General features: G+C 56.5%; 2 protein-coding genes across 4 annotated transcripts in view; both read left to right on the top strand.

Moving 5' to 3' along the window:
* ARIH2 (ariadne RBR E3 ubiquitin protein ligase 2) overlaps positions 1–6704 on the top strand; it is a 36573-nt gene extending 29869 nt beyond the window's left edge. For 2 of the 3 annotated variants that reach the window (XM_043886532.1, XM_043886534.1), the window contains 7 exons: positions 786–836; positions 927–948; positions 2947–3098; positions 3936–4079; positions 4676–4744; positions 5883–5966; positions 6187–6704. In XM_043886532.1, the coding sequence (XP_043742467.1) occupies positions 786–836; positions 927–948; positions 2947–3098; positions 3936–4079; positions 4676–4744; positions 5883–5966; positions 6187–6258 (594 nt within the window). In that variant the 3' untranslated portion in view covers positions 6259–6704. Of the gene's footprint in view, positions 1–785; positions 837–926; positions 949–2946; positions 3099–3935; positions 4080–4675; positions 4745–5826; positions 5967–6186 lie in introns of all 3 variants that reach the window. The other variant, XM_043886533.1, reaches the window with a different exon arrangement.
* A 2966-nt stretch (positions 6705–9670) lies between these two features.
* On the top strand, positions 9671–23761 carry P4HTM (prolyl 4-hydroxylase, transmembrane). Its single transcript, XM_043886531.1, has 9 exons — positions 9671–10045; positions 10225–10306; positions 18336–18526; positions 19322–19418; positions 20764–20926; positions 21463–21648; positions 22377–22467; positions 22676–22799; positions 23323–23761. The coding sequence occupies exons 1-9, from the start codon at positions 9713–9715 to the stop codon at positions 23541–23543; spliced, it is 1488 nt and encodes a 495-aa protein (XP_043742466.1). The 5' UTR covers positions 9671–9712; the 3' UTR covers positions 23544–23761.
* Positions 23762–23781: the final 20 nt, after the last annotated feature.

Raw genomic sequence — 23781 nt, 5'->3', positions numbered from 1 at the left:
GGAGAAGTTTGGCCCTCAGGAAGACTCATTAGATAGAAACTAGGTTTTACTGAATGCCTCCCCAACGTTAACAGCCCTGGGAGGGAGGTGGTTGACAGCCACATCAAATAAGTAGCAAAACTCTAATGCAACCCCCAGGCCTGCCCAGTTCTCATTCTGGAAACGTCCCATGGGAAAGCATGGCCCGCAGCCCCTAGAGTTGCGCATGACTCAGCACTCGGGCCCTAGCCGGTGCCAGTCACACGCTGAGGCGAGGCACCCTGCAGCGCAGCTGTGAGCATGACATCATGAAGTAAGGCCCTCTTCATGGCCGTGAAGCGCCCGGCATCAGACTGGTCCCCACTCTGTCTGGGGCTGCTGGCGTCTCTCAGATGGGAGTGAGCTTTGGAGGTGATTTCTGTGCCCTCTTCTGGAAGTCGAAGTTCAGGCAGGCTGAGCGGGCCCCAGTCCAGGGTGGCAGCTCGTAGGCTGCGCTGCCGTTCCTCTCAAGTGGCCAGCTTTTTACTGACTCAGCTTGAGCTTAATCCGAGCGGCCTCCTGGCAGGGACAGATGGTGGCAGACTTAGCGGGGCTCAGCCTGGAGTGTTTCAGGGCCAAACCTGCTGACTTCATTTCCTTGAATTGCTGTTCCAGCCTCAGCGACCCGCCACATTTAAGTGAGAGGCTCCTCCCCAGAAGTGCTCGCACGATGAGCTGCTGGGCACGGGTGCCAGGAGCTTTGTGTAATTTGTCTTAGAGCCGGCCTGCTGGTGTGTGAGCCTAACGGCGCCCTTCTGTCTCCTCAGTGTCCCAAGTGCAACATCTGCATTGAGAAGAACGGCGGCTGCAATCACATGGTGAGCAGAGGCCTGTACGTTTTGCTTGTGTGACCTGAAGCCTTTGGTCAGCGTGCCCTTAACATGTTCTCTTCTGTTTCCCTCCGACAGCAATGCTCCAAATGTAAACACGGTGAGTCCCAAGCTTGGTGCACCAGGCCCAGTGGCACAGTCTCTATTTCTTGTGCATGGGTCTCCACTGCTTTTTTTTTCTTCCACTGCTTTCATGATACAGTGATTAAACAGGGTGGCTTCCGTCACTTACAGTCATGAGGACCAGAGTACAGCAGCTCTGGATTTGCTGATTTATTATTTCTTGGTCCCTTAAATAATCCTGCTGCCAACTTTGGGATGGCTCTTACACCCTCACAAATCCTCAGTCATCCAAGAAGAACATTTTAGTGTGTTCTTTTGATTTTTGCCAAGGCAGGTAAGTAGCATGGGGCTTTTCTGTGCTGTCTGACGGACACCATTTAGAGCAGGCTGCCCATGGTTCTCCTGGAAGCAGTCAAATCCTAGTTTGCCTTGAGATTTTATAAAAGTTTTCAGAGAGGGTTTCTGGCCTCCTTCATCTGGCCGGTGTAGGTTCCACAGAACCGTTGGTTTTGCTTTCCTTCCTGCCAGATCAAGTAAAGAGATAAAACTCCTTCAGGTAGAATGTATGTCCAGATAGACTTCTTCCACAGCTGCTGACATGCCGCCCAGCTGGCCCTGAGAGTTTCTCTTTGTAAGAGCCTGGCCACTGCTGTCCCTGGATCCTCCCAGGATCACACTGTAATCAGAGTAGTCAAGGCAAGGTTTTAGAAGGGAACGGTGATGCCGAAGTGTAGAATGAAGATAAGCCAAGAGTAGTGGCGTGTTTCCTCAGTGAAATTCCACCGTCTTCTCTGCATGTGTTTGAATGAGAGGGACGTGCACAATCTCCTTAGAACAGTGCATAAGGCATGCGTACAGTTTAAAGAGAAATGCCTGAGTGCACACCCCAGTACCCACCACAGGCCTGGTATTGCAGAGTCCTCGGTGTGTCCTCTCCCCATCCTTTACTGGCCAGAGTTAACTACCATCCCTCGTGTTGCTGAATAGTTTTACCACCTGGGTGGGCAGCCCTAAGCAATGTAGCAGTATTTAAGACAGCAGACACAACCTAGCTGACTGAGGCGAAAGCTGTATTGCACTGTTCCGTGAAGCCTCCCAGGAGAAGAGAAGTGAACGACCGCTGGGTCTAGCTTTTGGCTCTAGCTTCCCCAAGTTTTACACAAGCCCTGAGGAAGTCAGTGAGCCAGCTTATGAGAGTGAATCATGGGAAACAGTGATTACTGCTGTCTGGGTCTCTGGCAGTCAGAACACATAACCGTGGTTGGCCCCTGTCCATTAAGGCACAGTAATTGTTCAGATATATAGCATCCATAGGGGATCTCTGTTTTTCCCTCTTGGCTTCCTCAGTGTGAAAACAGTCATAATTCTGGACATGAACTATTGGGTAGCAGTGGGTTTGATAAAAATGTGCTTTTTCTCTTTTTTTGTTGTTTGTTTGGTTTTTTTTTTTTTTTTTGGTCACACTGGCTTGCAGGATTTTAGCTCCCCAACCAGGGATTGAACCTGGGCCCTGGCAGTAAAGGCACTGAGTCTTGACCACTGGACCACTGGGGAATTCCCATAAAAATATGCTTTTTAAGAAAGAAGAAAAAGGGGGGAAGTCTTCATCCCCAGTTTCATGTACAACACCTAGGACAGGTGTTGAGAGGGGGAGGTCGACAGGAGGGCAGGTGAGGCCAGGGGTCCTCAGTCGGACACGTTGTTCTGCTGCTGAGGAGGCACTGACACAGCAGACCCGTGGCCTCTGGACGGTCAGCGTCTGCCTGTGTTGGATTAAAAAGGCACTAAGCGTATGCGTTCTTGAAACGGAGACCACCTGCAGGCTGTTGTTCAGATCGGCACGGACCGGCTGCGGGGACCGTGGGCTGTGACGGGCCTGAGACGTGTCCACGCCCTCTGTAAAGGGGCGGCCGGGGAGCGTCCTGGCCAGGTGATCCCCGCAGCCGGCTCTGTCCGGCCTCCTGCGCCGCCCGTGCCTGTGGACGAACGTGGGCCCGCGTCGTGTGTGTCAGGGCTGCATTCTCTGTCCCTGCAGACTTCTGCTGGATGTGTCTAGGAGATTGGAAGACCCACGGCAGCGAGTACTACGAGTGCAGCCGGTACAAGGAGAACCCCGACATCGTCAACCAGAGCCAGCAAGCCCAGGCCAGGGAGGCCCTCAAGAAGTACTTGTTCTACTTTGAGAGGGTAGGCGTCCTCTCCTGCACCTGCTTCTCGAGGGTAGGCTTCTTCCGTTTGGCCCTGCTGGGCAAAACGCCCAGTGACCGGTGGCTGCAGCGGCGCATGCACACCGGAGTCAGGGCCTGGAGCGCCGGCCGGGCCGAGTGCTGCCTCCAGCTGCGGCTCTCAGGCTCCCCAGGGCGGGCACAGCAACCGGGAAGGACCTGCCGACCCTGTGTGATGCTGAATTGTGAAGGAGAGGGAAGGACCATCAGGTGGTCTTTATCCATCCAGTGCCACGTTTGTTGTTTGTCTTTAATTGAGGTATAACTGGCTTACAATGTTCTGTAACTTTCAGATGTACAACGTAGTGATTCAGAATTTTTAAGGGTTATATTCCATTTATCATCATTATAAAATACTGGTTACATTCCCTGTGCTGTTCAGGGTATCCTTGTAGCTTATTTATTTCTCACACAGCAGTTTGTATCTCTCAGCCCCCAGCCCGCATCTTGCCACGTCCCCCAATCCAGTGCCGTCTTAATAGTCAGATTCAGAGGGCAGTTTTCCCCGGAAGCCCACAGAGCATGGAACCTTTGGTTTCTAAGCACAAGAGACCAAGAGGCCTGGGAGTACCTAGCTTTGCTTTGTCCTCAGGGCTAGAGTCCTGTTGCTCTAAGCGGGTAGAGTGATCTGGCAGGCACATAGGGGCTCTAGACAGGATTGGTACTGTGGACTGAGGAAGCTGCCTCGTGCGCTCCCGAGGACACACAGCCCCCATCAGCTAGACAAGGCTGTGACCATTCTGAACAGCCAGCCACCTTCCTGGATGCCTGCAGCTTTCTCTCTCCTCTGACCCCACAGTGGGAAAACCACAACAAGAGCTTGCAGCTGGAGGCACAGACATACCAGCGGATTCACGAGAAGATCCAGGAGAGGGTCATGAACAACCTGGGGACCTGGATCGACTGGCAGTACCTCCAGAACGCTGCCAAGCTCTTGGCCAAGGTTTGTCCCCCTCAGTCTTCCCATCCCTTGTTCTCTGTGAGGCCCAGGCCTCTTGAGGGTGGGAGGCACTGTCAAGGGCAGGGCTCACCCCCTGTGAAGTCCCGCATGTGCCTGCTCATGGGTCCACATCTTCCTGGGCTGTGCCCACTGAGGACCCTGCCCTCCCTGGATATCCAGGGCACTCAGTATTCCAGTGCCTCTGCCTGCGGGGACAGAACCACAGGGAAAATGAGAGCCCTTCTCTTCTTTTGTCCCATCCATGCATCACTCAGAGGAAAATAAGAGATTGTCTTTGGACAAGTATTGAGATAGATGTGTGGACTCTGAGGTCCGACTCACGAGGGAAGAGCCATTGAGGCAGCTGCTGGTAATAAATCCCAGTGTGGAGAGGAACCATGGGTGTTCTGTAACCATTTCTGTTTCACTTTTTGCCATGTTGTCCCCCAGTTCATCTTTTATTTGCCTTGGCCTCATCTCTTTCAGGCCAGTTCCCGTAGAGCCAGGCTGATTTGCATGGTGGGGTAAGGCCTGTATCAGCCCCGTGAGGTCCGTGGAGTTAAGAGTCATAGACACAGATCCCTTGTCTTCTGTTGCAGTGTCGATACACCCTGCAGTACACGTATCCATACGCCTACTACATGGAGTCCGGGCCCAGGAAGAAGCTGGTAAGGGAAGCCGTCCTTCTGCTCTGCCCTCTTAGCTTCAGAGGGGCCTTCTCTGCCCGCACCTTGCAGGCGAGCAGGGACCAGACCCCTGGTGGCTGGGAGGGCAAAATCAAAACAAAACTGGCCACTGAAAAATTTTGATCCCCGGGCCCCGAATAGGCATTTCCAGAGTGGATCTCAGGTACTGCCATTTCATGTAATAGGACTAGGCAGGTGTACTGAAGCCGTTAACAGCTATATTTTTTAGGGTGGCTGGCTGAAAATATCCATGACCACTTGGGAACCAGTGCTTATGTTTTGGGAGGATACCCAGCATGCATGTTCCTAAATACTGTGGCGTTCATTTACATCTTTGTGTAATTTTCATCTTAGATAGGGATTGTTTCCTCCCCAATTAATAAGGTGATTCACACTGATTGTTCAAATGTTGAAAAAATTAGGAAAACATTTACATCATCCATCATCCCCCCAAGAAAGAAATGAGCACTGTTAGTATTTTCCAGCCTTTGAAAATTAGTACTGTTTCTATAATCACGGTTATATATATGACATTTTTTGTTACAACAGTTTTTGCAGCTGTCATTATTCACCAGGCTGGAAAATGCCATTTTTTAATAGTTGCATAGATGTCCCATTATATGGTCGTACCATCATTTGAGGCGTTTATTCTTTCTGTTTTTCACTGTCACAAATAAGACATTGGGAAACCTCTTTGTGCAAGAGGTGTATACTTACTAAGTCAAATGGTTTGAAAATTTTGAAGATTCTTGATTTTCAGAAGGGCTGGAAAAAAACAAAGTATTCAGTGAGCGCAGAGTCTGTGAATGTCCACTTTGACTTATTTTTGCAGCAGCCATTTCCCCGTATGTCGGGAGCACTCTCCTCTGTGGCTTCAGTCCTTCCCCTTTCTCTGGGGGTGGAGGGCGAGTGCAGCCTGGCCACGTGGCTGTCCTCTGCAGGCAGCCGTTGGGCCGGCCTCTGGCTCTGGGTGCAGGAAGTAGGACTGCCCTCTGAGGACAGCACCCGGGCTGTCTGGAGCTCCTGCGAGCCTGAGGTGCTGCCTCTGCCCCTCCCGTCTGCAGGCCCTGCCCTGGCTACCGTCCCCACTCCTTTTGACCTTCCTGCTCTACCCATACAGTTTGAATACCAGCAGGCTCAGCTGGAGGCTGAGATTGAAAACCTGTCATGGAAGGTGGAGCGGGCGGACAGCTATGACAGAGGGGTAAGTGACTGCTGTCCTGTAGGACCCTCTGGCAGGCAAGGGAGAGCTGGTGTGGTGATCGGTCCCATGGTGGCTGGCCTAGGGGCTGGAGGCTGCCGCTGAGAAGGATGGGGAGGGCCGTGCTTTTGACTCCTCGGAGCCCGTGGCAGGGGGTGGCTTCAGCTAGCCCATTCTCAAGCGGCTGGGCCATGCAAGCCTGTGTCTTGCTTCCCTGGTGCAGGACTTAGAGAACCAGATGCACATAGCAGAGCAGCGGAGGAGAACGCTGCTGAAGGACTTCCATGACACCTAGGCTGGGACTCGGGCGCGCCGGCTGAGGACGATGTGGCTGCGAGGTCTCCCGGCTGCCGTGCTGCATGCTGCAGGCTCCCTGCCTCTCATCACCCCAGGCAACAGCCAGGACCCCACTCCTGAGAGACACTGGCCACACACCTCTTAGTCGATTTCTGGTTGTTTTTTTTTTCTCCCCCTCCTCTTTTTGCTTTTTGTTTCCACCAGGGTAGAGGCCCCGTTGAATTGGCCTCTTCTCAGGACCGTCAGTTCCCCCTGGATAGTTGCTGGGAGGGAAGGAAAGTTTTTTCTGAATGACTATTAATAGTATTAGATCATTACAACTTACATAATTTTCAAAGGCTGTACAATTATACAAAAAAAACAAAAAAACAAAACCAGGGGGCAAACAAACCATAGAATGACACAGAACCCTTTTTAAAAATAAACTGGCATTGGAGTGTTTTACCCTCTAGCTATTTTACTTAGAACGTAATATATATACACTGTCCGCCCCCCCTTGCCTCAGGATGTCTGCTGCACAAGGGCCCCAGGTGGTACTTGCTTTCCAGATTCACACGCCTTTGGCCACAGCTGGAGCCCCAAGTAAAGAGCATGGGTGGTGGGAAATGGGGTTGGCCTGTGTAACACCGTGGTGTGCAGAGAATCACGCCGTGCCTCCTGCCTGGTCCTTGTAGACCCTTCTGTGATCAGGGGTACTGCCTCACCTTGGCAGTTAGAAGACAATACAGAACAGAATCTTGCCCCCGGGTATCATCATGTCCAATGGCACTGCGTGTCTGTGGACTCATTTATCTTGAAAGTGAGCTTTACCAGGGCCTGGCCACTCAGGCTAGAGCCCACAGCAGAGCGCATGGATGAGCTGTGGCCCTCCAGCACAGGGGACATGAGTTCAGCACAGTTTTCTTTTGTTTCCTGAAGAGAGAGATCCACTTTTAAAGGGAATCATTCCCCCAAAGACTTGTTTTACCTCGGCCCCTTCTTTTGTGCCAGTGTTCCCATGGAGGGACTCCAACCAGGTTCACACACAGCCATACCTGACGCTGGCCTGCTGCGCTCTCCTCTGGTGAATGTCAAGGTCAGAGTTCAGCAGAGCCCTCCCTAGGGCTCTGGTCTGCCTGGCTCAGGGGCTGTGTCTGCACAAATTGTTTTTATGTTAACCTGGAGCGTTTGTCTCCATGACCTGCTCTGGGGGTGGGGTGTGCTCCCCCTCGCCTGGCTTCCAGTGTTGGAGGGCAACACCTCTGGGGTCTGGAGTCTGAGGCTGGTCGAGGGGTTCCTAATTGGTGGTCCCTGCTCCTGTTCCAGGAGGCTGGCCAAGGAAAAGGCCAGTCTTTTCACAGTGCAAAGGAACAAGCAGTTTGCATGGTATCCTACTTGTCCTGAACCTGGTCCTGTGGGCCTTTCCGAAGTTACATCTGTGATTCCCGGGGTTCCTGCAGCTCTTGTTCAGGGCCCCCTTGACCTCCCGGAAGAGTTGCTTGGAAATCTGTGAATAAATATTGTGTTGGAAATTCTTTGATATTTCAACATTTTCACCTCAGTCAGTAATTCCCCCAGGTACCATGTTAGTTGCAAACTGAATCTCTCTTGGAAGACAGAGGACAGTTGTAACTCTTGGGGTCACGGGGTCCATGGTTGGCTGCAGGCCCTGTTTCTCCCCAGTCAGGTTTTGCCTCTTCCTGTCATCTCCTGCAAGGAAGGGACCATGGGGTGGAATGAGAGGACAAGTTAGTATAACAGACGAACCCAGAATTGCACAGCGCTGAGCCAACCGAAGGAGAGTGTCCACCTAGAGGTGGGGTATGACCGCTTCGTTGGCACATGGAAGATCCCAGTGTCTGGAATGTTCACCTCTCCATTGAGTCCCTTGGGTGTCACCGCCATGGCAGCAGCAGGACCCGAGTTGCAGCTCTGTTCCTTAAATCCCACCCTGCGCATTGTTTGGACTGTATAACTACTACACAGTGTACTTGCAGCCAGCTGTGACCCCCAGCCACCGGAGCGGCAAGAGGTTCTGTGCCCAGACCGCAGCCTGCAGCCCTTGACCTGTGGAAAACTTCCTTCTGTGCCCCAAGTGGCTGTCTCTTGCTAACATCATCAGGAACATGGAAAAGTTCATGCAGAATGTTTCTGCCCTGCAAAGGAAGGCACAGTGTTTTCACAAATTTACCATATATCTTTGTTTTCTTCAAAGAAAAAGTTGAGGCAATGTCATCTGCTCAAAGTTGAGTGGTTTATTAAAAATAAACTGAAAGTTTCTGATTATAAAAGTGCGTGTGGCATCTAGAACTTATTTTGTTGGACAGTGGTTTCCCTAGTATCCTAAGGAGATTGACAAGATAGTCCCTAAGGGTGACTTGACTGACTGACTGGATGAAGCCATGTACGGGACACTGATGAAACCTGCCATTGTGTATAGAATCTTCAAGAGGAGAAGGTGGGCCTGCCCCACTGAGAAGACCAGGAAACGTACACTTTTCTTTTCTGAGAGGAAGTTGAAGGGGGAGGGGAGCCTTAACAGGGTAAGGAGAAACCACCTGTGGGGACCGAGTGAAAGATGTTCCTCTTGTCTGCATATCTCGGTGAGGGGGCGGGGCGGGATGTGGAGCAGAGCAGGAAAAAAAAAAAAAGACTAAGCTTTGGTATGTCCTCTCACCTCCATATTTGGGCATAAGCTGAGTTTAACTTGCTTCCAAGACGTTTAAGACTCATTTATGGAAAAGTCCTTTCCTCCCTTTTCGAATGTGGCAGCGGTGAGGCAAGGAGTGTTCCCTGTGCACCCGCTGCGTTCCTGCAAGTTACTGTTAAGGGTGCCAAGGGTTCCTCCAGGAAGCCCTCTGGGGCCGCTCCAGACCGGGTCCCCTGGTCTATGGGTCCCCGCACATCAGGCAGTTGCTTCCTAAGACCTGACTCCTGCAGACCGCCCTGGGAGGCTCACACCTACCGCAGAGTAGACCTTCAAGGCGCTGTTGACCTGCACTGGCGAGCGTCAGTGTCGCCATGGGTCCCACACCATCGCTGGCGCAGTCATCGGCCCCCAACCCGCCGCAGTACTAAGTCATATTTTGGCCCAGCCTCCTTGTTGCCACCCTACTCCGGGAAAGAGAAAATGCAGACCATACTTTTCCCGGAAGAGGGAAGCGCGTTTTAAAAAGGAGAAAACTGCCACTGGGGTTACCTGTACCAGTGCATCTACGTTTGTGGGGGGCGCGGCTTCTGCCCTGGGGAGTGTGCATCTCTGCCTGACAATAACCCACCTCAGGAAAGAGACACTTCAGTGTGGGTCGGGGTCCAAGGCCGGGAGATCTCGAGTGCGGCGCGGGCGCGGCGTCCCCTGGCACCCTCTCCCGGCGACCGCGGCGCGCGCGGGCTCCGCGGCCGTTGTCCTGGCGACGGTGCGGCGCGTGCGACCCCGCGGCCCCTCCCCTGGGTGCGCGCGCAGCCTGGGCGCCATGGCGGCGGCGGCGGCGGGCCTGCGGCCTGAAGCGGCGAGTCCGCAGTGGCCGCCACGGCATCACGACCCGGCCGAGGCTGCGGCGGGGCTGGGCGACTGCGAGGACGCCCCGGTCCGGCCGCTGTGCAAGCCCCGCGGCATCTGCTCGCGCGCCTACTTCCTGGTGCTGATGGTGTTCGTGCACCTCTACCTGGGCAACGTGCTGGCGCTGCTGCTCTTCGTACACTACAGCAACGGCGGCGACAGCAGCGCCCCCGGGCCGCAGCGCCGCGCCCAGGGCCCCGGGCCCGCGCCCCCCTTGGCTCCCCTCACCCGGCTGGAGGGCATCAAGGTGAGGCCCTGCACCACCAAGCCCGAAGCGGCCGGCGCTCTTGCCGGCGGCTCCACGCTGCTCCGTGCGCTGCCCCCGTTCCGCAGCGCGCACCCCCTCACTCGCCCGCCGCGGCGACCCGGGCCCGGGCGCCTCTTCCCTCCTCCTCCCTAGCTGCCTGCTGTGCCGCTTTCCCTTAGGTGGGGCATGAGCGCAAGATCCAGCTGGTCGCCGACAGAGATCACTTCATCCGAACCCTCAGCCTCAAGCCGCTGCTCTTCGGTAAGTTCGCCGGGCGCCCCCCGGGAAGGGCCAGGGGCTGCGATTCGGTGGCTGCCTTCAGGCTCCTTTGACCACGTGACTTCTGTTTTGAAAATGGCTCCTTCAAAGTAGCCCTGTCTTTTCCGCCCAGAGGTTGACCCCAAGTGAGGCACCCGCCCCCACCTCCAAAATAGGGTGACGGGGTGACCTTTCCTTCTGTGACTTCTACTTTCTGCAGCTAATCCTTCCATCACAGGGCTGGGCCATGTGACCTAGAAGCTAGTGCCTATAAACCTTTCATTGAAGCTCTTGGGACGCTCTCCTCTCCGCAGTGGTTAATTCTGTCACATTCTGGAATGGGGGAAGGGTCGGAGAGGCTGATAACCAGGTCCTAGCTGATATGAGGAGGGAATTCCACTCCCAAAGTGGGCCCTCTGGTCTGATAAGAAGCAGGCTGTCCAAATGTAAATAAGCTGGTGCCCCCAAAACCAGCCTTTGCTTTCTGCGCTCTGGGATTCTTCTTAGGATGACGTTTTGTGTTCGGCCATTACAGTAGGCAGAGCCTTCCAGGGTGGCCTCACTGGGAACCGGCACCATAGCTCACATTTTCTGAGCTCTTGTTATGTGCTAGACTTCATGTGATCGTTTGGCTTAATTCTCACATCCCCTGTGAGGTGGGTGGAGGCCCCACTGTCTGGCTAGTGGGGGTGAAAGTGAGGCACAGCGAGCCCCGCTTGCTTGCAGGCTCACACAGCCAGACCAGGGCGAGGCTGGGATTCAGATGAGGCAGGCTTCCCCCAGTGTGTGCACTGTCGAGCCAACGTGCTAGTTGTGAAGACTCTGAAGTCCTTCAGAGTCTAGTAGTATCAACAAGATGGGGGTCCCCGCACCTATGACCTTACCCAGGATAGGTTTTCCCAGCCCCCATCCTGGGTCCCCAGCCTCAGTGACGCACTTGCCTGCAGACCAGGGGTGTTTCTGGCTTCTGGGGAACGGAGTGGGTGAGGGGCTGTCGGGGGGGGCGGTGGGGGCCTGGGGCCCGAAGCAGAGCTTCTGAGCACCGCTGTTACCCCTGGGGCAGAAGGCACTGATTGGGGATTATCCCTAGACCTGTGAGAATGATTTCACACGCATGCTATTTGAGAGGAAGTAGGTTAGGATGTCGGAGAAGGCACTGGCGACCCACTCCAGTACTCTTGCCTGGAAAATCCCATGGACGGAGGAGCCTGGTAGGCTGCAGCGCATGGGGTCTCTAAGAGTCGGACACGACTGAGCAACCTCACTTTCACTTTTCACTTTCATGCATTGGAGAAGGAAATGGCAACTCCAGTACTGTTGCCTGGAGAATCCCAGGGACAGGGAAGCCTGGTAGGCTGCCGTCTATGGGGTCGCACGCACAGAGTCGGACACGACTGACATGACTTAGCAGCCGCAGCAGGTTAGGATATGAGTCCTATGGTGGGAGGGGATCTCAAAGATTGTTATTGTACAACACTCAAGTCTGTGCAAAGCACTAGTTGAGCTGCTGGGAACACAGCATTGGACAAAATAGGAAAACAAAAAGAAGACCTGAAGCTGACATTCCAGTGAGACTAAACAAACACACTTGCTGTGTGTCAGATGGTGCTAAGTGATCACAGACAAGTAAGGCAGAATTTCAGCTGGGGTTGAAACTCTGAGTATGGTGGCCAGGGTGGGCCTTCCTGAGAAAGGTATTTGAGCAAAGACCCGCAGGAGCTGTGAGGTGATGTTGTCAAGGAACAAGTGATCCAGGCAAAGGGAACAGCTCTCCCCATTACTACTACACTGCCGTGAGACAGATGCGATGAGCTGGGTGTGCTTTCTTCTCTCATCCGCCTTTGTTGGACCCATATATGCTTAATTCAGACATAGGTTAGGTTAAGTGAACCATGAGACATAACCCCTAACCCCCTAACAAAGTTGCGTCCAAGTCTTACAAAGCCGAGAGCAAAAAGCCCAGACCTGAAGTCACCAAAAGTACATGACAAGAAGCAGAAGAGATTTGACCAGAGGTAAACTGATTCTGGTTAAGCCGTCAAGTGATGCTGCAGACACATTACAAAGGGCATGATTAGGAGAATTGGGCAGTTGCAGCAAAACCTTCCTGCTTCTGGTCCTCGTGTCCTCCGAATCTCCTACCCTACCTCTCAGTGTGGGTGAAAGATGCCCCACATTTTACCCAGGAAGTCTTGGGGCTTTCTGCTTGGTGAAACGAGGCGAGAAGAATGAAGAAGAGATCTGTGATCTGTTGATTATAAGAAGTCCAGTTGCGAGACAGGCCAGCTACAGGGGAGAGGGTGTCCAAGGAGGGGCGGTACCTGAATGCAGTGTTGGATGAACCCAAAGAAGGAAGCCTCACCCCAAGAAGGCGCAGTGTCTGTTTTCTGGGCCCGTCTGTCCATCCACTTGCTGTTGCCATAAAGAGGCAGGCAGGGCCCAAGGAGAATGGGCCGGCTGTGGCTTCTGCTACCTGTGACCCACCATCAGGGACCCAAGACGCTCGGGCTCAAGGGGTAGGTGTTCAGGGTGTAAACAGGGGCAAGGGGACTGGGTTTTACCCAGGGTGCCTCCACCTCTGTGGAACATTTTCTGTTTCCCACCTCTGTTCCTGGAGACATTTGGCAAATGGGACCTGGGCCACGGAAGGCCCACTCTGACTTCCTGGCAGATGCCTGCTGGACTGTGGTAGGCATTTCCCAAGGGTTTAGACTGTTGTCCTGTTGGGTTCATTCAGAAGGGACGCATTCCAGTTCTGAGTCACCATCAACCTCTCTGCTTTTTCTCACGTGGCTTACTTCTCCCTCCGCCTCTCACTCATTCTGTATTTGAACAGTAGATCAATCAGATCTGCTCCCTTCCTTAAAATCCTCCACGAGGCCCTCACCTCTCATCTCCCGCCACCCCTCCTTCCCTCACTGTCTGTCGATCCTCAGACTCTGAGCTCACTGCTGCCTTGGCGCCCTTGTATGCGCTGTTCCCACCACCGGCAGGCTCAGACTTGGTTCTCATGGAGGGTGCCTTCACCCCCATCAGGCCTCTGCTCAGGCCTCCCCATCCTCAGGGACCTCTCTCTACGTCAGACTGGCCTTAAGAGGTTTCCAGTCTCTCTGTTGCATCAGCCTGCTTGGTCTAATTGTGTCTGCCCCTAAAGGTGAGCTCCACGCATGGGGGGCCTGGTTGGATTTGCTGTGTGTCCAGCGGCCAGAGTCTGCGGCTGACGGTTACTGGTCAGCTGGGGAGCGTCACTGGGTGCCTCAGTCTCTCTGCACAGAGTGGCCGCCGCCCCCACCCTGGGGAGGGGCCTGCTGATTCGGCACCCTCTTCGAGAGCAGCAGGGGGCACTTCCAGTGGGCCAACCAGAGCTTCACTCCACTTTCTTAACCATGTAAGGTAAATGAGTCATTGACAGCAGCCCACAAAGCACTGCGTTTTAAAACCATGGCCTCTTTATTGTAGGATTTCCAGACATATCCTTTTTTCAGCTTAAAAAAACAATTCAGCAGCTACTTAAGACCCCTGTGTTCTCTTGACAAGACACTGGAAGCGCAGAATTAGAGAAAGAACTTTAGTAAGTGCATATGAGTTCAGGTTAGTGAAGAGCTTAACACAGTTTTCCGCATGGACCCCCCACCCCCACCCGCACCCCGCCTGTGCTGTCCCACAGGCCTGTTGCTTGGCCAGAACTGTGGACTTGGTAAAGCTCAGGACGATATAACTGAGTCTACCTGGGGCTTGACAAGCAGCATCGTGCCCGGGTGAGTGTCGCCCGGGGCTTCGCGCCTGCCCTCAGCCTCAGCGTGGGGTGCTGGGGCTTGTGGCAGTAGCAGGGGTCAGCCAGGCTGGCATCAGAGGGCTGGGAGATGCAGAAAGTGAGTTGTGCCTGCCCGGCACACGCAGCTGACTGCCTTTACCAGGCAGAAGACTGCTGGTTCAGGAAGGGGCCCCTCACTATGACCACAGAAGTGGACCTCTGCCCTGCTCCTGCTGGTCTGGGCAAGCTTGGAGTGTCTCTGGACCCTGGTCTGCACATATCCACGGAGGGCAGCAGCAAGAGGGGGTCTGTGTGTCCAGGGGAGCACATGGTTTGCGGGGCCCCTGCACAGGCTCTGGCCGTCACATCCCAGGCCCTCCCCACCTGGGTTGCCTCTGTTCTGGGCACTGATTATGCTGCCACCAGCACACGGCCAGCCATAGACTGCGGTGGCCCCCGCTCCAAGCACAGGCCATGGTGACCGGCCGACGGTGACCCTGCACCTAGGTCCCAGCATGCCTTGCGCACAGGAGGCTGTGCAGGCATCTGGCATCCAGACGCAGCCAGCATCACAGACCAGGCGCCAGCTCCCCAGGGTGGGAGCACCTCTAGCTGGGAGTCTGAGGGTCTCAGGGACCACCCATTGCGCCGGGAGAGGCTGACCTTCACAGCTGGAGGGATCGGAGGGGCCAGGCAATGAGCATGGCATCACTGAATACCCCCTCCTCCCCTCCACCTGGTGAACTGGCCCCTCTTGTCTGATGCTCTGCTCTTGGGATCAGGGTTCTGGCGAAGGCCTGTCCTCCTGGATGTGGTTGTGTTTGCAATGCCCTGTACTTGGGAAGAGAGAACCAACTTCTTGGTTCTAAGCAGGCGCAACATTTGGGCATGCCCTGTTTCTTTTGTCTTAGTACCAGCCAGGCGCTATAATGAATGTACTTGAAAGGGGTTGGAAGGGGTGCTGGATGCCAGGGGCTCACCAAAATTGCTAGTGTAGAGTCTGTCTAGGACCTCCTTGGACCAGCTGGGGTCCTGCAACCCGCAGTCCCTGCAGCCGGCACGTGGCACTGGAGGAAGGGGTTGAGGAGGGGAGCCCTCAGCAGAGGTTCCTCCCACTGTCCTCCCTTCTTTCCCACCAGAGAGATCCATTTACCTGATCCCGGGGAGTTGTGATTTGAAAGGGTGGATAGCAGCCCCTGGGGCTGAGCAAGGGTGAGACCAGCTGAGAGAAGCAATGCAGAGACTCGGGTGGGTGGCTCGGGTGGGAACCGTTGGAGATGGCAGGCACAGAGGCTGTGGCTGGCAGGGAAGCGTCCGCAGGGCAGGATGGCTGGCCGGGGGTGACCGTGGCAGGCCATAATGGGCATGCAGCTGGCTGCGGCATGAGTGCATGAACCTGCGGGGCAGGGGCAGTGGGTACTCAGAACCCGGCTCCTGGATTCCAGGTTAAGGCCTCTGGGGGCTCCTGGCTGGAGGCCCAGCCAGATACTCCATGGTTGCTGGGCAACGACACCCTGGTAACTTAGCAACAGCCCTGCAGCTGGCCTTGCTCCTTTGCTTGCTGAAGTCATAGCCCTCAGCCCCATATCTGCCCTCCCAGCCTCACCCCTCCCCTCGCCCAAGCTGCTTTCCACCTTTCCAGTGCACCCCCACCTCCAGTTCCAGTGGATGCCGAGTGCCTGGGAGAGGGGTGCGGGGGCATGGGGGGACCAGCACTCTGGGCCTTCCCTCCTCACCTTGGAGGGAGAAAGCAGGGCCCTCCCTCTCGTCCTGAAAGGCCTGCAGGACCCTGCAGTTTCCGGCCAGGACTAGGGTTGGCAAAGAGCAGAGGGGCCCCATCCTCAGGTTCTGAAAGAGCCCATTCTTGCTGCTGAGGCTGCACCCTGAGGCTCTAGGCAGGGCCCTGCTCTGCAGAGAAGAAACTGAGGGGACTGCTGTTCCCAGGATAGGTGAGGCTGGGGAAGGGGAGTCAGTCCTGCAGTCTCGGGACTCTGCGAGAGAAAAAGCCACCAAGTGAGCCCTGGCTCCGTCTCTTGGCAGGATCCTGTGGGCAGTTTGCATACCTTCCTGGAGAGGGTGGTCAGCCCCGCAGCCTAAAGCAGCCCGCTCACTGGCCCGGCCTCACCATTCAAGAGCCCTTGTTGATTTGTGGGTCCAGACCAAGGGTGCTCACCAGGGATAGTCCCCTGCCCATGTGTTCTCTGTCCTCTGGGCCTCTGCTCCTTCTCTCTGCTGGCAACACCCTGACCAAACAGTCCTTCCTCTCCCTGTCCGCCCCTGGCACTGGTAGGCACACGGCAGTAAGTAGTGAAGAGCTACCAGAGCTGGCCCCCGCTGGGGAGATGCCCCCCCACCCTTACCTGGAAGCCCCTGCTCCACCTGTCGAGGCAAAGCGGGGCAAAGATGAGGCAAGAAGAGGCATGTGTCAGGGTGGCACCCCCTGACCAGCAGGGGCAACCGGCTGACTGATTGCTGGACAGCCTCGGCCGCCGTGTCATGGTCCAGCAAGCTGGGTACCCCGCATCTCTGTGTAGCCAGTGCCCTGGCACAGCACCATGGCTTGAGGAATGGGCATGCACTGTGTAGGGCCCCAGAGAGCCCCTGCCCCGCCATCACCACACAGCGTCACTGGTGCCACCGGCAGCCACAGCCCTCGATCCATCACCCGCTTTCTCTCGGTCTCGGTGGACTGAGGTTGGGAACTTCATAGTGCTATACCCACTCCCCAGGAGCCAGTGTTTGCCCAGCTCCGATGAGCTTAGACCCACCTGGTTAGGCCCCGTGTGCTGGCCTGAACTGTTTGATTTGATTAGCACATGGCAGGGGCTGTAGAGAGTGGCATCTCCTTTGGGCCTGTGAATTCCTGGCACCTAATAAACTGAAGAAACCTGGGCTTGTGTTTTCTTTCTCTGGTTTACTTTTCTTGCTCGTTTATGTTTTAAAGCCATCGGGAGGTGACTGTGGATTAGCAGTTTGGTCTAACCCATTGTCCCGCAGCGCTGCCCCACAGTGCGTGGCTCACACCCTTTCCGGGTTCGCCAGGTTGAGAGGATCAAGCCAGCCAAGGGCGAGGGCTTGTATCCTGTCCTCGGTGTCGCTGGCTCTGGGTCCCCTACCCGTGGAAGCAGAATCAGGCTGTGAGCCTGGGTTTTGCAGGACAGCAGCCTGTGTCGCCCTGGCCAAGTCGCCATTGTCTCTGTTCTTGGGGCTTCTCTGGAGGAGGAAGGGTGAATTCATGGGGCCTGGTTTTCTAGGACGAGGATAGAGGTTACAGAGCTGATGACGTGCTTAGGACAGGAAACAGTCTGTGCTCCCTGAGTGTGATCTGCCGTGATTACTATTCAAAACGGCTCCACTCCTGGCTGAGTGGCTGGGCTTTCCATCCCCTTGGCAACAACTGGAACTTTATGCTGAGAGAAAAGCCAGAGGAGTGGCAGGAGTTCTCAGGGGTTGCAGTGGTGGCCCGGCTCTTTCTCCAGTTTGTTCCTGGGTGGGCCTCTTGTGACCTGTCCAAGGAAGGCGTTTCTCCCAGGAACAAGAGAATGAAGTGGGGCCCAGGCTCCAGCGCCTGGAAGTGCTGGGATGTGGGCTTACCAGATGTGAGGTTTGCGATCCAGGCACCACTGAGCTGCTTGTGCCGCTGGGGTGGGGGCACCCAGACACTGGAGCCAGGGTCCCGGCCTGCGTGGCCTTTACTCGGGCTTACAGGCATGGAAGGAGGCGTTCAGTACACGTTTGTTCCCAAAGCAGAGAACACCGGGGCATCTTCTCAGAGCATCTGCCAAAAACCCGAGTGACTCCCATTGAGCTCCCAGCACTGGGTGGATGACCAGCACCCCCTTGTGCAGGAGAGTGGGGCGGGGTGGGGGGTGGCAAGGCCGAGAGCACCGGACGTATTCGCTTTGAGCACTGCTGGAAAGCAGCAGTGAAAGCGCAAACCTGCCAACATCCTCTCCCCCACTTGAGGAGTGGAGGTCAGCCCTCCAGCCCTCAGATCCACCCTGGAGCCTGTGGGCCCACCCCAAGGTGGGTTGGCCCACCCCCGGTGTAGCTCTGGCTTCCCTCCTAGGACTCCACTGAAAAACCTGCACTCTCAGCATCCAAGACAGAGGCCCCCAGGTCCCCACACTGGCCAGCCTTTGCAGGGCAACTTAACCAGAACAGATGTAAAGGGGTGTGTGAGGTCCTCCTGGCTGAGTGACCAGCAGGGGATGGGACCCAGCCCGGGCACCCTGCGGACCGGAAGGCCCTTGGCCTCACCCCCTCCTCTCCTGGCAGAGATCCCCGGCTTCCTGAGCGACGAGGAGTGCCGGCTCATCATCCACCTGGCGCAGATGAAGGGGCTGCAGCGCAGCCAGATCCTGCCTACTGAGGAGTACGAGGAAGCGATGGGCACAATGCAGATCAGCCCGCTGGACCTCTTCCAGCTGCTGGATCAGAACCATGATGGCCGCCTGCAGCTTCGTGAGGTGGGGGGCCTGGAGGAGCCCCCCCACCCCCAGGGTGGGAGCGCCCCCGACTTGTCTTTCCAGTGGCCCAGTCACATGTGCTGCTCCACCCTGGCCGCAAGAGTCTGATGCCACCTCACCTTGGGCATGAGCAGGGCCAGGGTCCTCCTTCCTTCCCAGAGGGCCGCTCTCTGCCCTGGGAACCCCGGAGGACGGCAGGGGCGTCTGCTGGGGGCGATGGCACTTCCTGCCACAGTGCTCGGGGTGCCATGCTGTATGCGCACTGGTTTCCTTGCCACCATTGCTGGGAGCCCCACAGGATTCATGGTTGATGGGGTGGCAGCTTTGAGGAAGCCAGACGTCTGTGTGCCTCTCTGCGTGCCCCTCACATCCAGGCTTCTAAGAGAGGTCTTGGTGGGGTGTGGGCTCCCTTGCCTATACAGGGCGTCTCCCGGAGCCTGATCTTCCTAAGGGGCCCAGTGGGCAGTCATCTCCCTACCGTGCCTCTTCCCTCTTCATACCAGGCCCTGGCCTTGCCCACGTCACCTGGGGTGTGCGGCTGGGACGCCGGCCTGGCCTTCGCTTTGCCTCCAATAAGCCAACATTGCTCCGGGTGGAGCCACAGCTCCCCCAGGGCTGAGGATGCTCGTGGCCCTCAGGTGTCTGCACTGGGAGCCCGGGCCCTGGCCTTCATCCTCACCCACGCCCTGTCACCTGAACCCGCAGCCCTCCAGAAGGGACAGGGCAGCTGTGTGGGCCCCGGCGACCCTCCATCACCGGAGCCAGCCCCCTGAGGCACCGTCTTGTGCTGTGTAGGTCCTGGCCCAGAACCGCCTGGGGAATGGACGGTGGATGACTCCAGAGAACATTCAGGAGATGTACTCTGCCATCAAGGCTGACCCTGACGGGGATGGTGAGCTCATATCTCGTCACCATTGTGTCCCAGAGCCGCCTCCTGACCCCAGCCAGGTGGCCCCTAGGCCCAGCTTCTAGAGTAGCCGGAGGTGAGGAGCCAGCCATGCCCTTATCCCGGAAAGAGGCAGGAGCTAGACCCGCCCGCTCCCCCTTGGTGGCAGTCCAGAGGGCACCCTCTTGGCCTCATCGGGCAGCAGGTGGGGTTCAGGAGGTATGGCTGCTGGCTGGCAGAGGGCAGAGCGGTGGAGCGGGAGCGAAGGAACAGTGAGGTCAGCTTGGCATCTGCTTATCCTGCCAGCTGAGTGGTCTAACCAGGGTCCCCCTTGCCTGCCTCTTGCCTACCTGGAGTCCTCTAACTGCTGGGGGTGGGTGTGGGCAGGAGAGCTGTCCTGGAAGCACCCTCCCCTTTGGTAATAACCCCCAGGAAGTGTCTCAGGTGTAGTCATTTCCTTCATGCCCAAGTTCTGCACCAGTTGAGGAAACAGGACTTGGAAGGATGACCTTATGGTTGGCGAACCCCGAGTGGAGAATCTGGCCCGGACCTGTGCCTGGAGAGGCAGCAGGCTGCTCCCACCCCTGTGTGCAGAGCTAGTGACATACTCACAGCCCTCGAGTGCCCCCACCCTGAGAGAAGTCCTAGCCAAAGCATGGGAGTGTGTTCATTGGGATCAACCAGGGTAACTTGGAGCAAGGACAGCAAGCCACTCTTCCAGAACCCCAAGAAGGTACAGCCCAGCTTTGTGGGTTAAACAGGAACAGAGGAGAGTGTTCTCATTAGGGAGAGCGGCCTGGTTGTCTCTGCTGAGGGAGACTGTCTGGCAGGCAGGACTGGCCCTTGGGTGTTCCACCCAGGATGAGACCTAAGGTCATGAGAGAACTCCTGGGGACCGGTTCCAGCTTACATCCTCCAGTGTGGAAGGCCCGGGACAAAACCCAGCACTGAACACTCTCTTTCTTCACCCTCTACAGGACCGGAGGGCGGCCACCATGCTCTACAGAGCCAGGCTGGAGGGCCGAGGGCAGTCCTTGACCTGGGATCTTGGCCATATGGCCTAAGCTTCCTATGGAGAGCCCGCTCTGGCCAATCTGACAGGGGTTGGGCTTCATCCTTTTGGGGGCCAAATCAGGGCTTAAACTGAGGACACGAACTTCTCCGGGTCTTCCTGTAGGGCCTGATGTGACAGAAGCCAACTTCATCTGACCCGAGTCCAGGTTGGGGGACAGGTGCACATGGCCCCCCAGTGCCTGAGGCCAGGGGTAGGTAGGAAGGTGCAGCCTCCCCACTCTGCCCTCCCCACACGGGCGTGGTGGGCATTGATGGGGGGGTGGTGTGCCCTGTGCAGGAGTGCTGAGTCTGCAGGAGTTCTCCAACATGGACCTTCGCGACTTCCACAAGTATATGAGGAGCCACAAGGCGGAGTCCAGCCAGCTGGTGCGGAACAGCTACCACACGTGGCTCTACCAGGGTGAAGGCGCCCACCACGTCATGCGCGCCATCCGCCAGAGGTGAGCACCCGAGCCTGGCTCCCTGGTGTAGGGAGGAGACCACGCAGGCCGGCCTCCACAGAGGTTCTTGGCTGAGACCAAGAGAACAGAGCTCAGGACTGGAACTCATCAGGAGACAGGCAATTAACAAAGGCAAATTAGCCCTAACGGTGGACAAACAATATACATGTGTGATTAGCACTAGATTGAATGTTTGTTTTCTGCCAACTAGAGAAATGATCTCTTAACTCTGTCCACAGGACCCCCTGCCCCTGTGCAGCCAGGGGTTTTAGAGAAACAGCCTCCTTCCTGGAGGGAGTGTCTCCCTCCCTGCTTCCAGGCTTAATGGAAATCTCACCTTTCCCAGCCAGTGGATGTCTCTGGTTCATCAGGAGTCACCCCTTCCTGCTCTTACAGGGCCAGTCCAGGGTGGCTTAAGGAGCTCCCAGGGGAAACAGGGGCAGCACTCAGGGCGGGCTCTCGGCTCACCTGGCCAGCTCCTTCAGGGTGTCACCCCTGGTACGGGGCTGCCCAGCTGAAAGCCTGCTGCCCACCAGGGTGCTGCGCCTCACCCGCCTGTCGCCCGAGATCGTGGAGCTCAGTGAGCCGCTTCAGGTCGTGCGGTATGGCGAGGGAGGCCACTACCATGCCCATGTGGACAGCGGGCCCGTGTACCCAGAGACCATCTGCTCCCACACCAAGCTGGTAGCCAATGAGTCTGTACCCTTCGAGACCTCCTGCCGGCAAGTACTTTCACCTGGGGGTGGCTCCCAGACCCAGCACCCCCCTGACACCAGCACAGCCCTGCCCTGTGAGCATGCCCCTTGGCATGGGGCCAGCAGAACGCTGGGCATCCTGCTTGAGAATTCCCCCCACCACATGTCTCCCCCCAGGCTGTTTACCAAGGGGCCCAAAGGGGGTGGTCATCTGGTCTCAGCGGCCAGACTGAGGTACCCACAGACACTACAACTCGCCCCCAGAGTCCTCAGGAAGCGGCAAGACTGGACCCCTGATTCTTTCTGCTCCCCCTCCCCAGGTTGTTAATCCTTCCTGCACTGCTGGAGACCTCAGCTTCTCCCCTTGAAGCTGCATCCCCCTCCCCTGCCAAGGCATGGTGGCAGGTCCTCCCTCTTCATGCTCTGGCTCAGCCCCTTCTAGCCGCAGCCAGCTGTCTGCATCATTCTGATGCTGCTGCTAGCTCAACTTTCCCAGCAGGCCCTCGGGCACGGTCATGTAGTTTAGCTAAGTGCACACACTTGTGATCTCGGCCACACCAAAAAACTGTGACACACAAAAACTGGGTTCGTGAGAAGTATGGGCTAGGGACATTTGGTACAGACCTGCCCTGATGTCACTGATCCCAGCCTGCCCCTCTGGCCCCTGGGAATCTGGGCAGCTTATCCTGCCCACAGTTAAGCCCCTGGGAGCATCCACAGCTGGGGACCTGCTCAACAGCCCCCCTGCCTTACAGCTACATGACAGTGCTGTTTTATTTGAACAACGTCACCGGTGGGGGCGAGACTGTCTTCCCTGTAGCAGACAACAGAACCTATGATGAAATGGTAAGGGCCAGCGGGCTGTTCCTCTGGTGGGATGGCAGGGCCTTGGGCAAAAAAACATAGTACATACGCTGCCAGACCTGGGATGAGGCCTCAACTATTCCCTGGGCACATCTGACTGGTTTCCCTTGAGCCACTTTGGCTGCCTGGCCTTGGGCTCCTGGCCATACAGTTCAGGTGGCTTGAAAACCCACCACTCTGCCACCCACAGAGTCTGATTCAAGATGATGTTGACCTCCGTGACACTCGGAGGCACTGTGACAAGGGGAACCTGCGTGTCAAGCCCCGCCAGGGCACAGCTGTCTTCTGGTACAACTACCTGCCTGATGGGCAAGGTGAGAACCTTGGCCAGGCCAGGGCTACCTGGAGGGAGCTGCCTGCCTTTACCCAGCCCTGACTGCTACCCTGGTGAGCTGGTTCTGGCAATCCCCTATCCCTCCATATGTTTTCTTTTTTTTTCTTTTTGCCCCTACTGCCTCCCAAAGACCATCTTCAGTGACTTCAGCAGGCTGCACCTGTGCAGCCTCCTGGGTTATCTGGAACCCTGTGATTCTTTGATGCCTCAGCTCACTGGGCTGAGGACACATGCCCCTTGGTAGCCCAGACTGGGAAGGGCTGTGGACAGGCCCTGCAGCAAGAAAGCTGATTTCAGAGGGGCAGTGGTGTTGATAAGGCATTCGTTGGGGAGAGATGCTGAGCCAAGGAGGCCTTGGGGCCAGATGTTTGCCACAGAAGGTGTGCACAGCTGGGCCCGCCCTTGCCACGCACTTGGGCAATAGGAGGCCAAGCTCAGGCCAGCCAGCCCAGCCTAGATTCCCTTTGGTCCCCTCCCGTCCTCACACCATCCTCCTTTCCTAGGTTGGGTGGGCGACGTGGACGACTACTCGCTGCACGGGGGCTGCCTGGTCACGCGCGGCAGTAAGTGGATCGCCAACAACTGGATCAACGTGGACCCCAGCCGGGCGCGGCAGGCTCTGTTCCAGCAGGAGATGGCGCGCCTGGCCCGCGAAGGTGGCGCCGACTCTCAACCGGAGTGGGCCCTGGACCGGGCCTACCGCGACACGCGCGTGGAACTCTGAGGGGTGACCATCCCAGTCCCCGGCGGCAGGTCACCCTAAGTCGGGGGTCCTGCCGTCCCCCTGTCCAGCTGCAGGCTGAAGGCCTGGCCGATGTCTAGCCCCACCCCCGGCTCCTGCCGCGATTAGGGCACAGTCCCTACATCCAAGTTATTTATTGTGTACAGACCCGTGCTTCCCGGACAAATAAAACTACGCGGCGTCGGAGCTGCAGGCCGAGAGGCTAGGAGTAGGCTGTAGG

The sequence above is a fragment of the Cervus elaphus genome, chromosome 24 (genome assembly GCF_910594005.1).
Source record: "Cervus elaphus chromosome 24, mCerEla1.1, whole genome shotgun sequence".
Classification (NCBI taxonomy): Eukaryota; Metazoa; Chordata; class Mammalia; order Artiodactyla; family Cervidae; genus Cervus; species Cervus elaphus.
The sequence above is the reverse complement of the archived record's forward strand: the minus strand, read 5'-3'. Positions and strand labels throughout refer to the sequence as shown.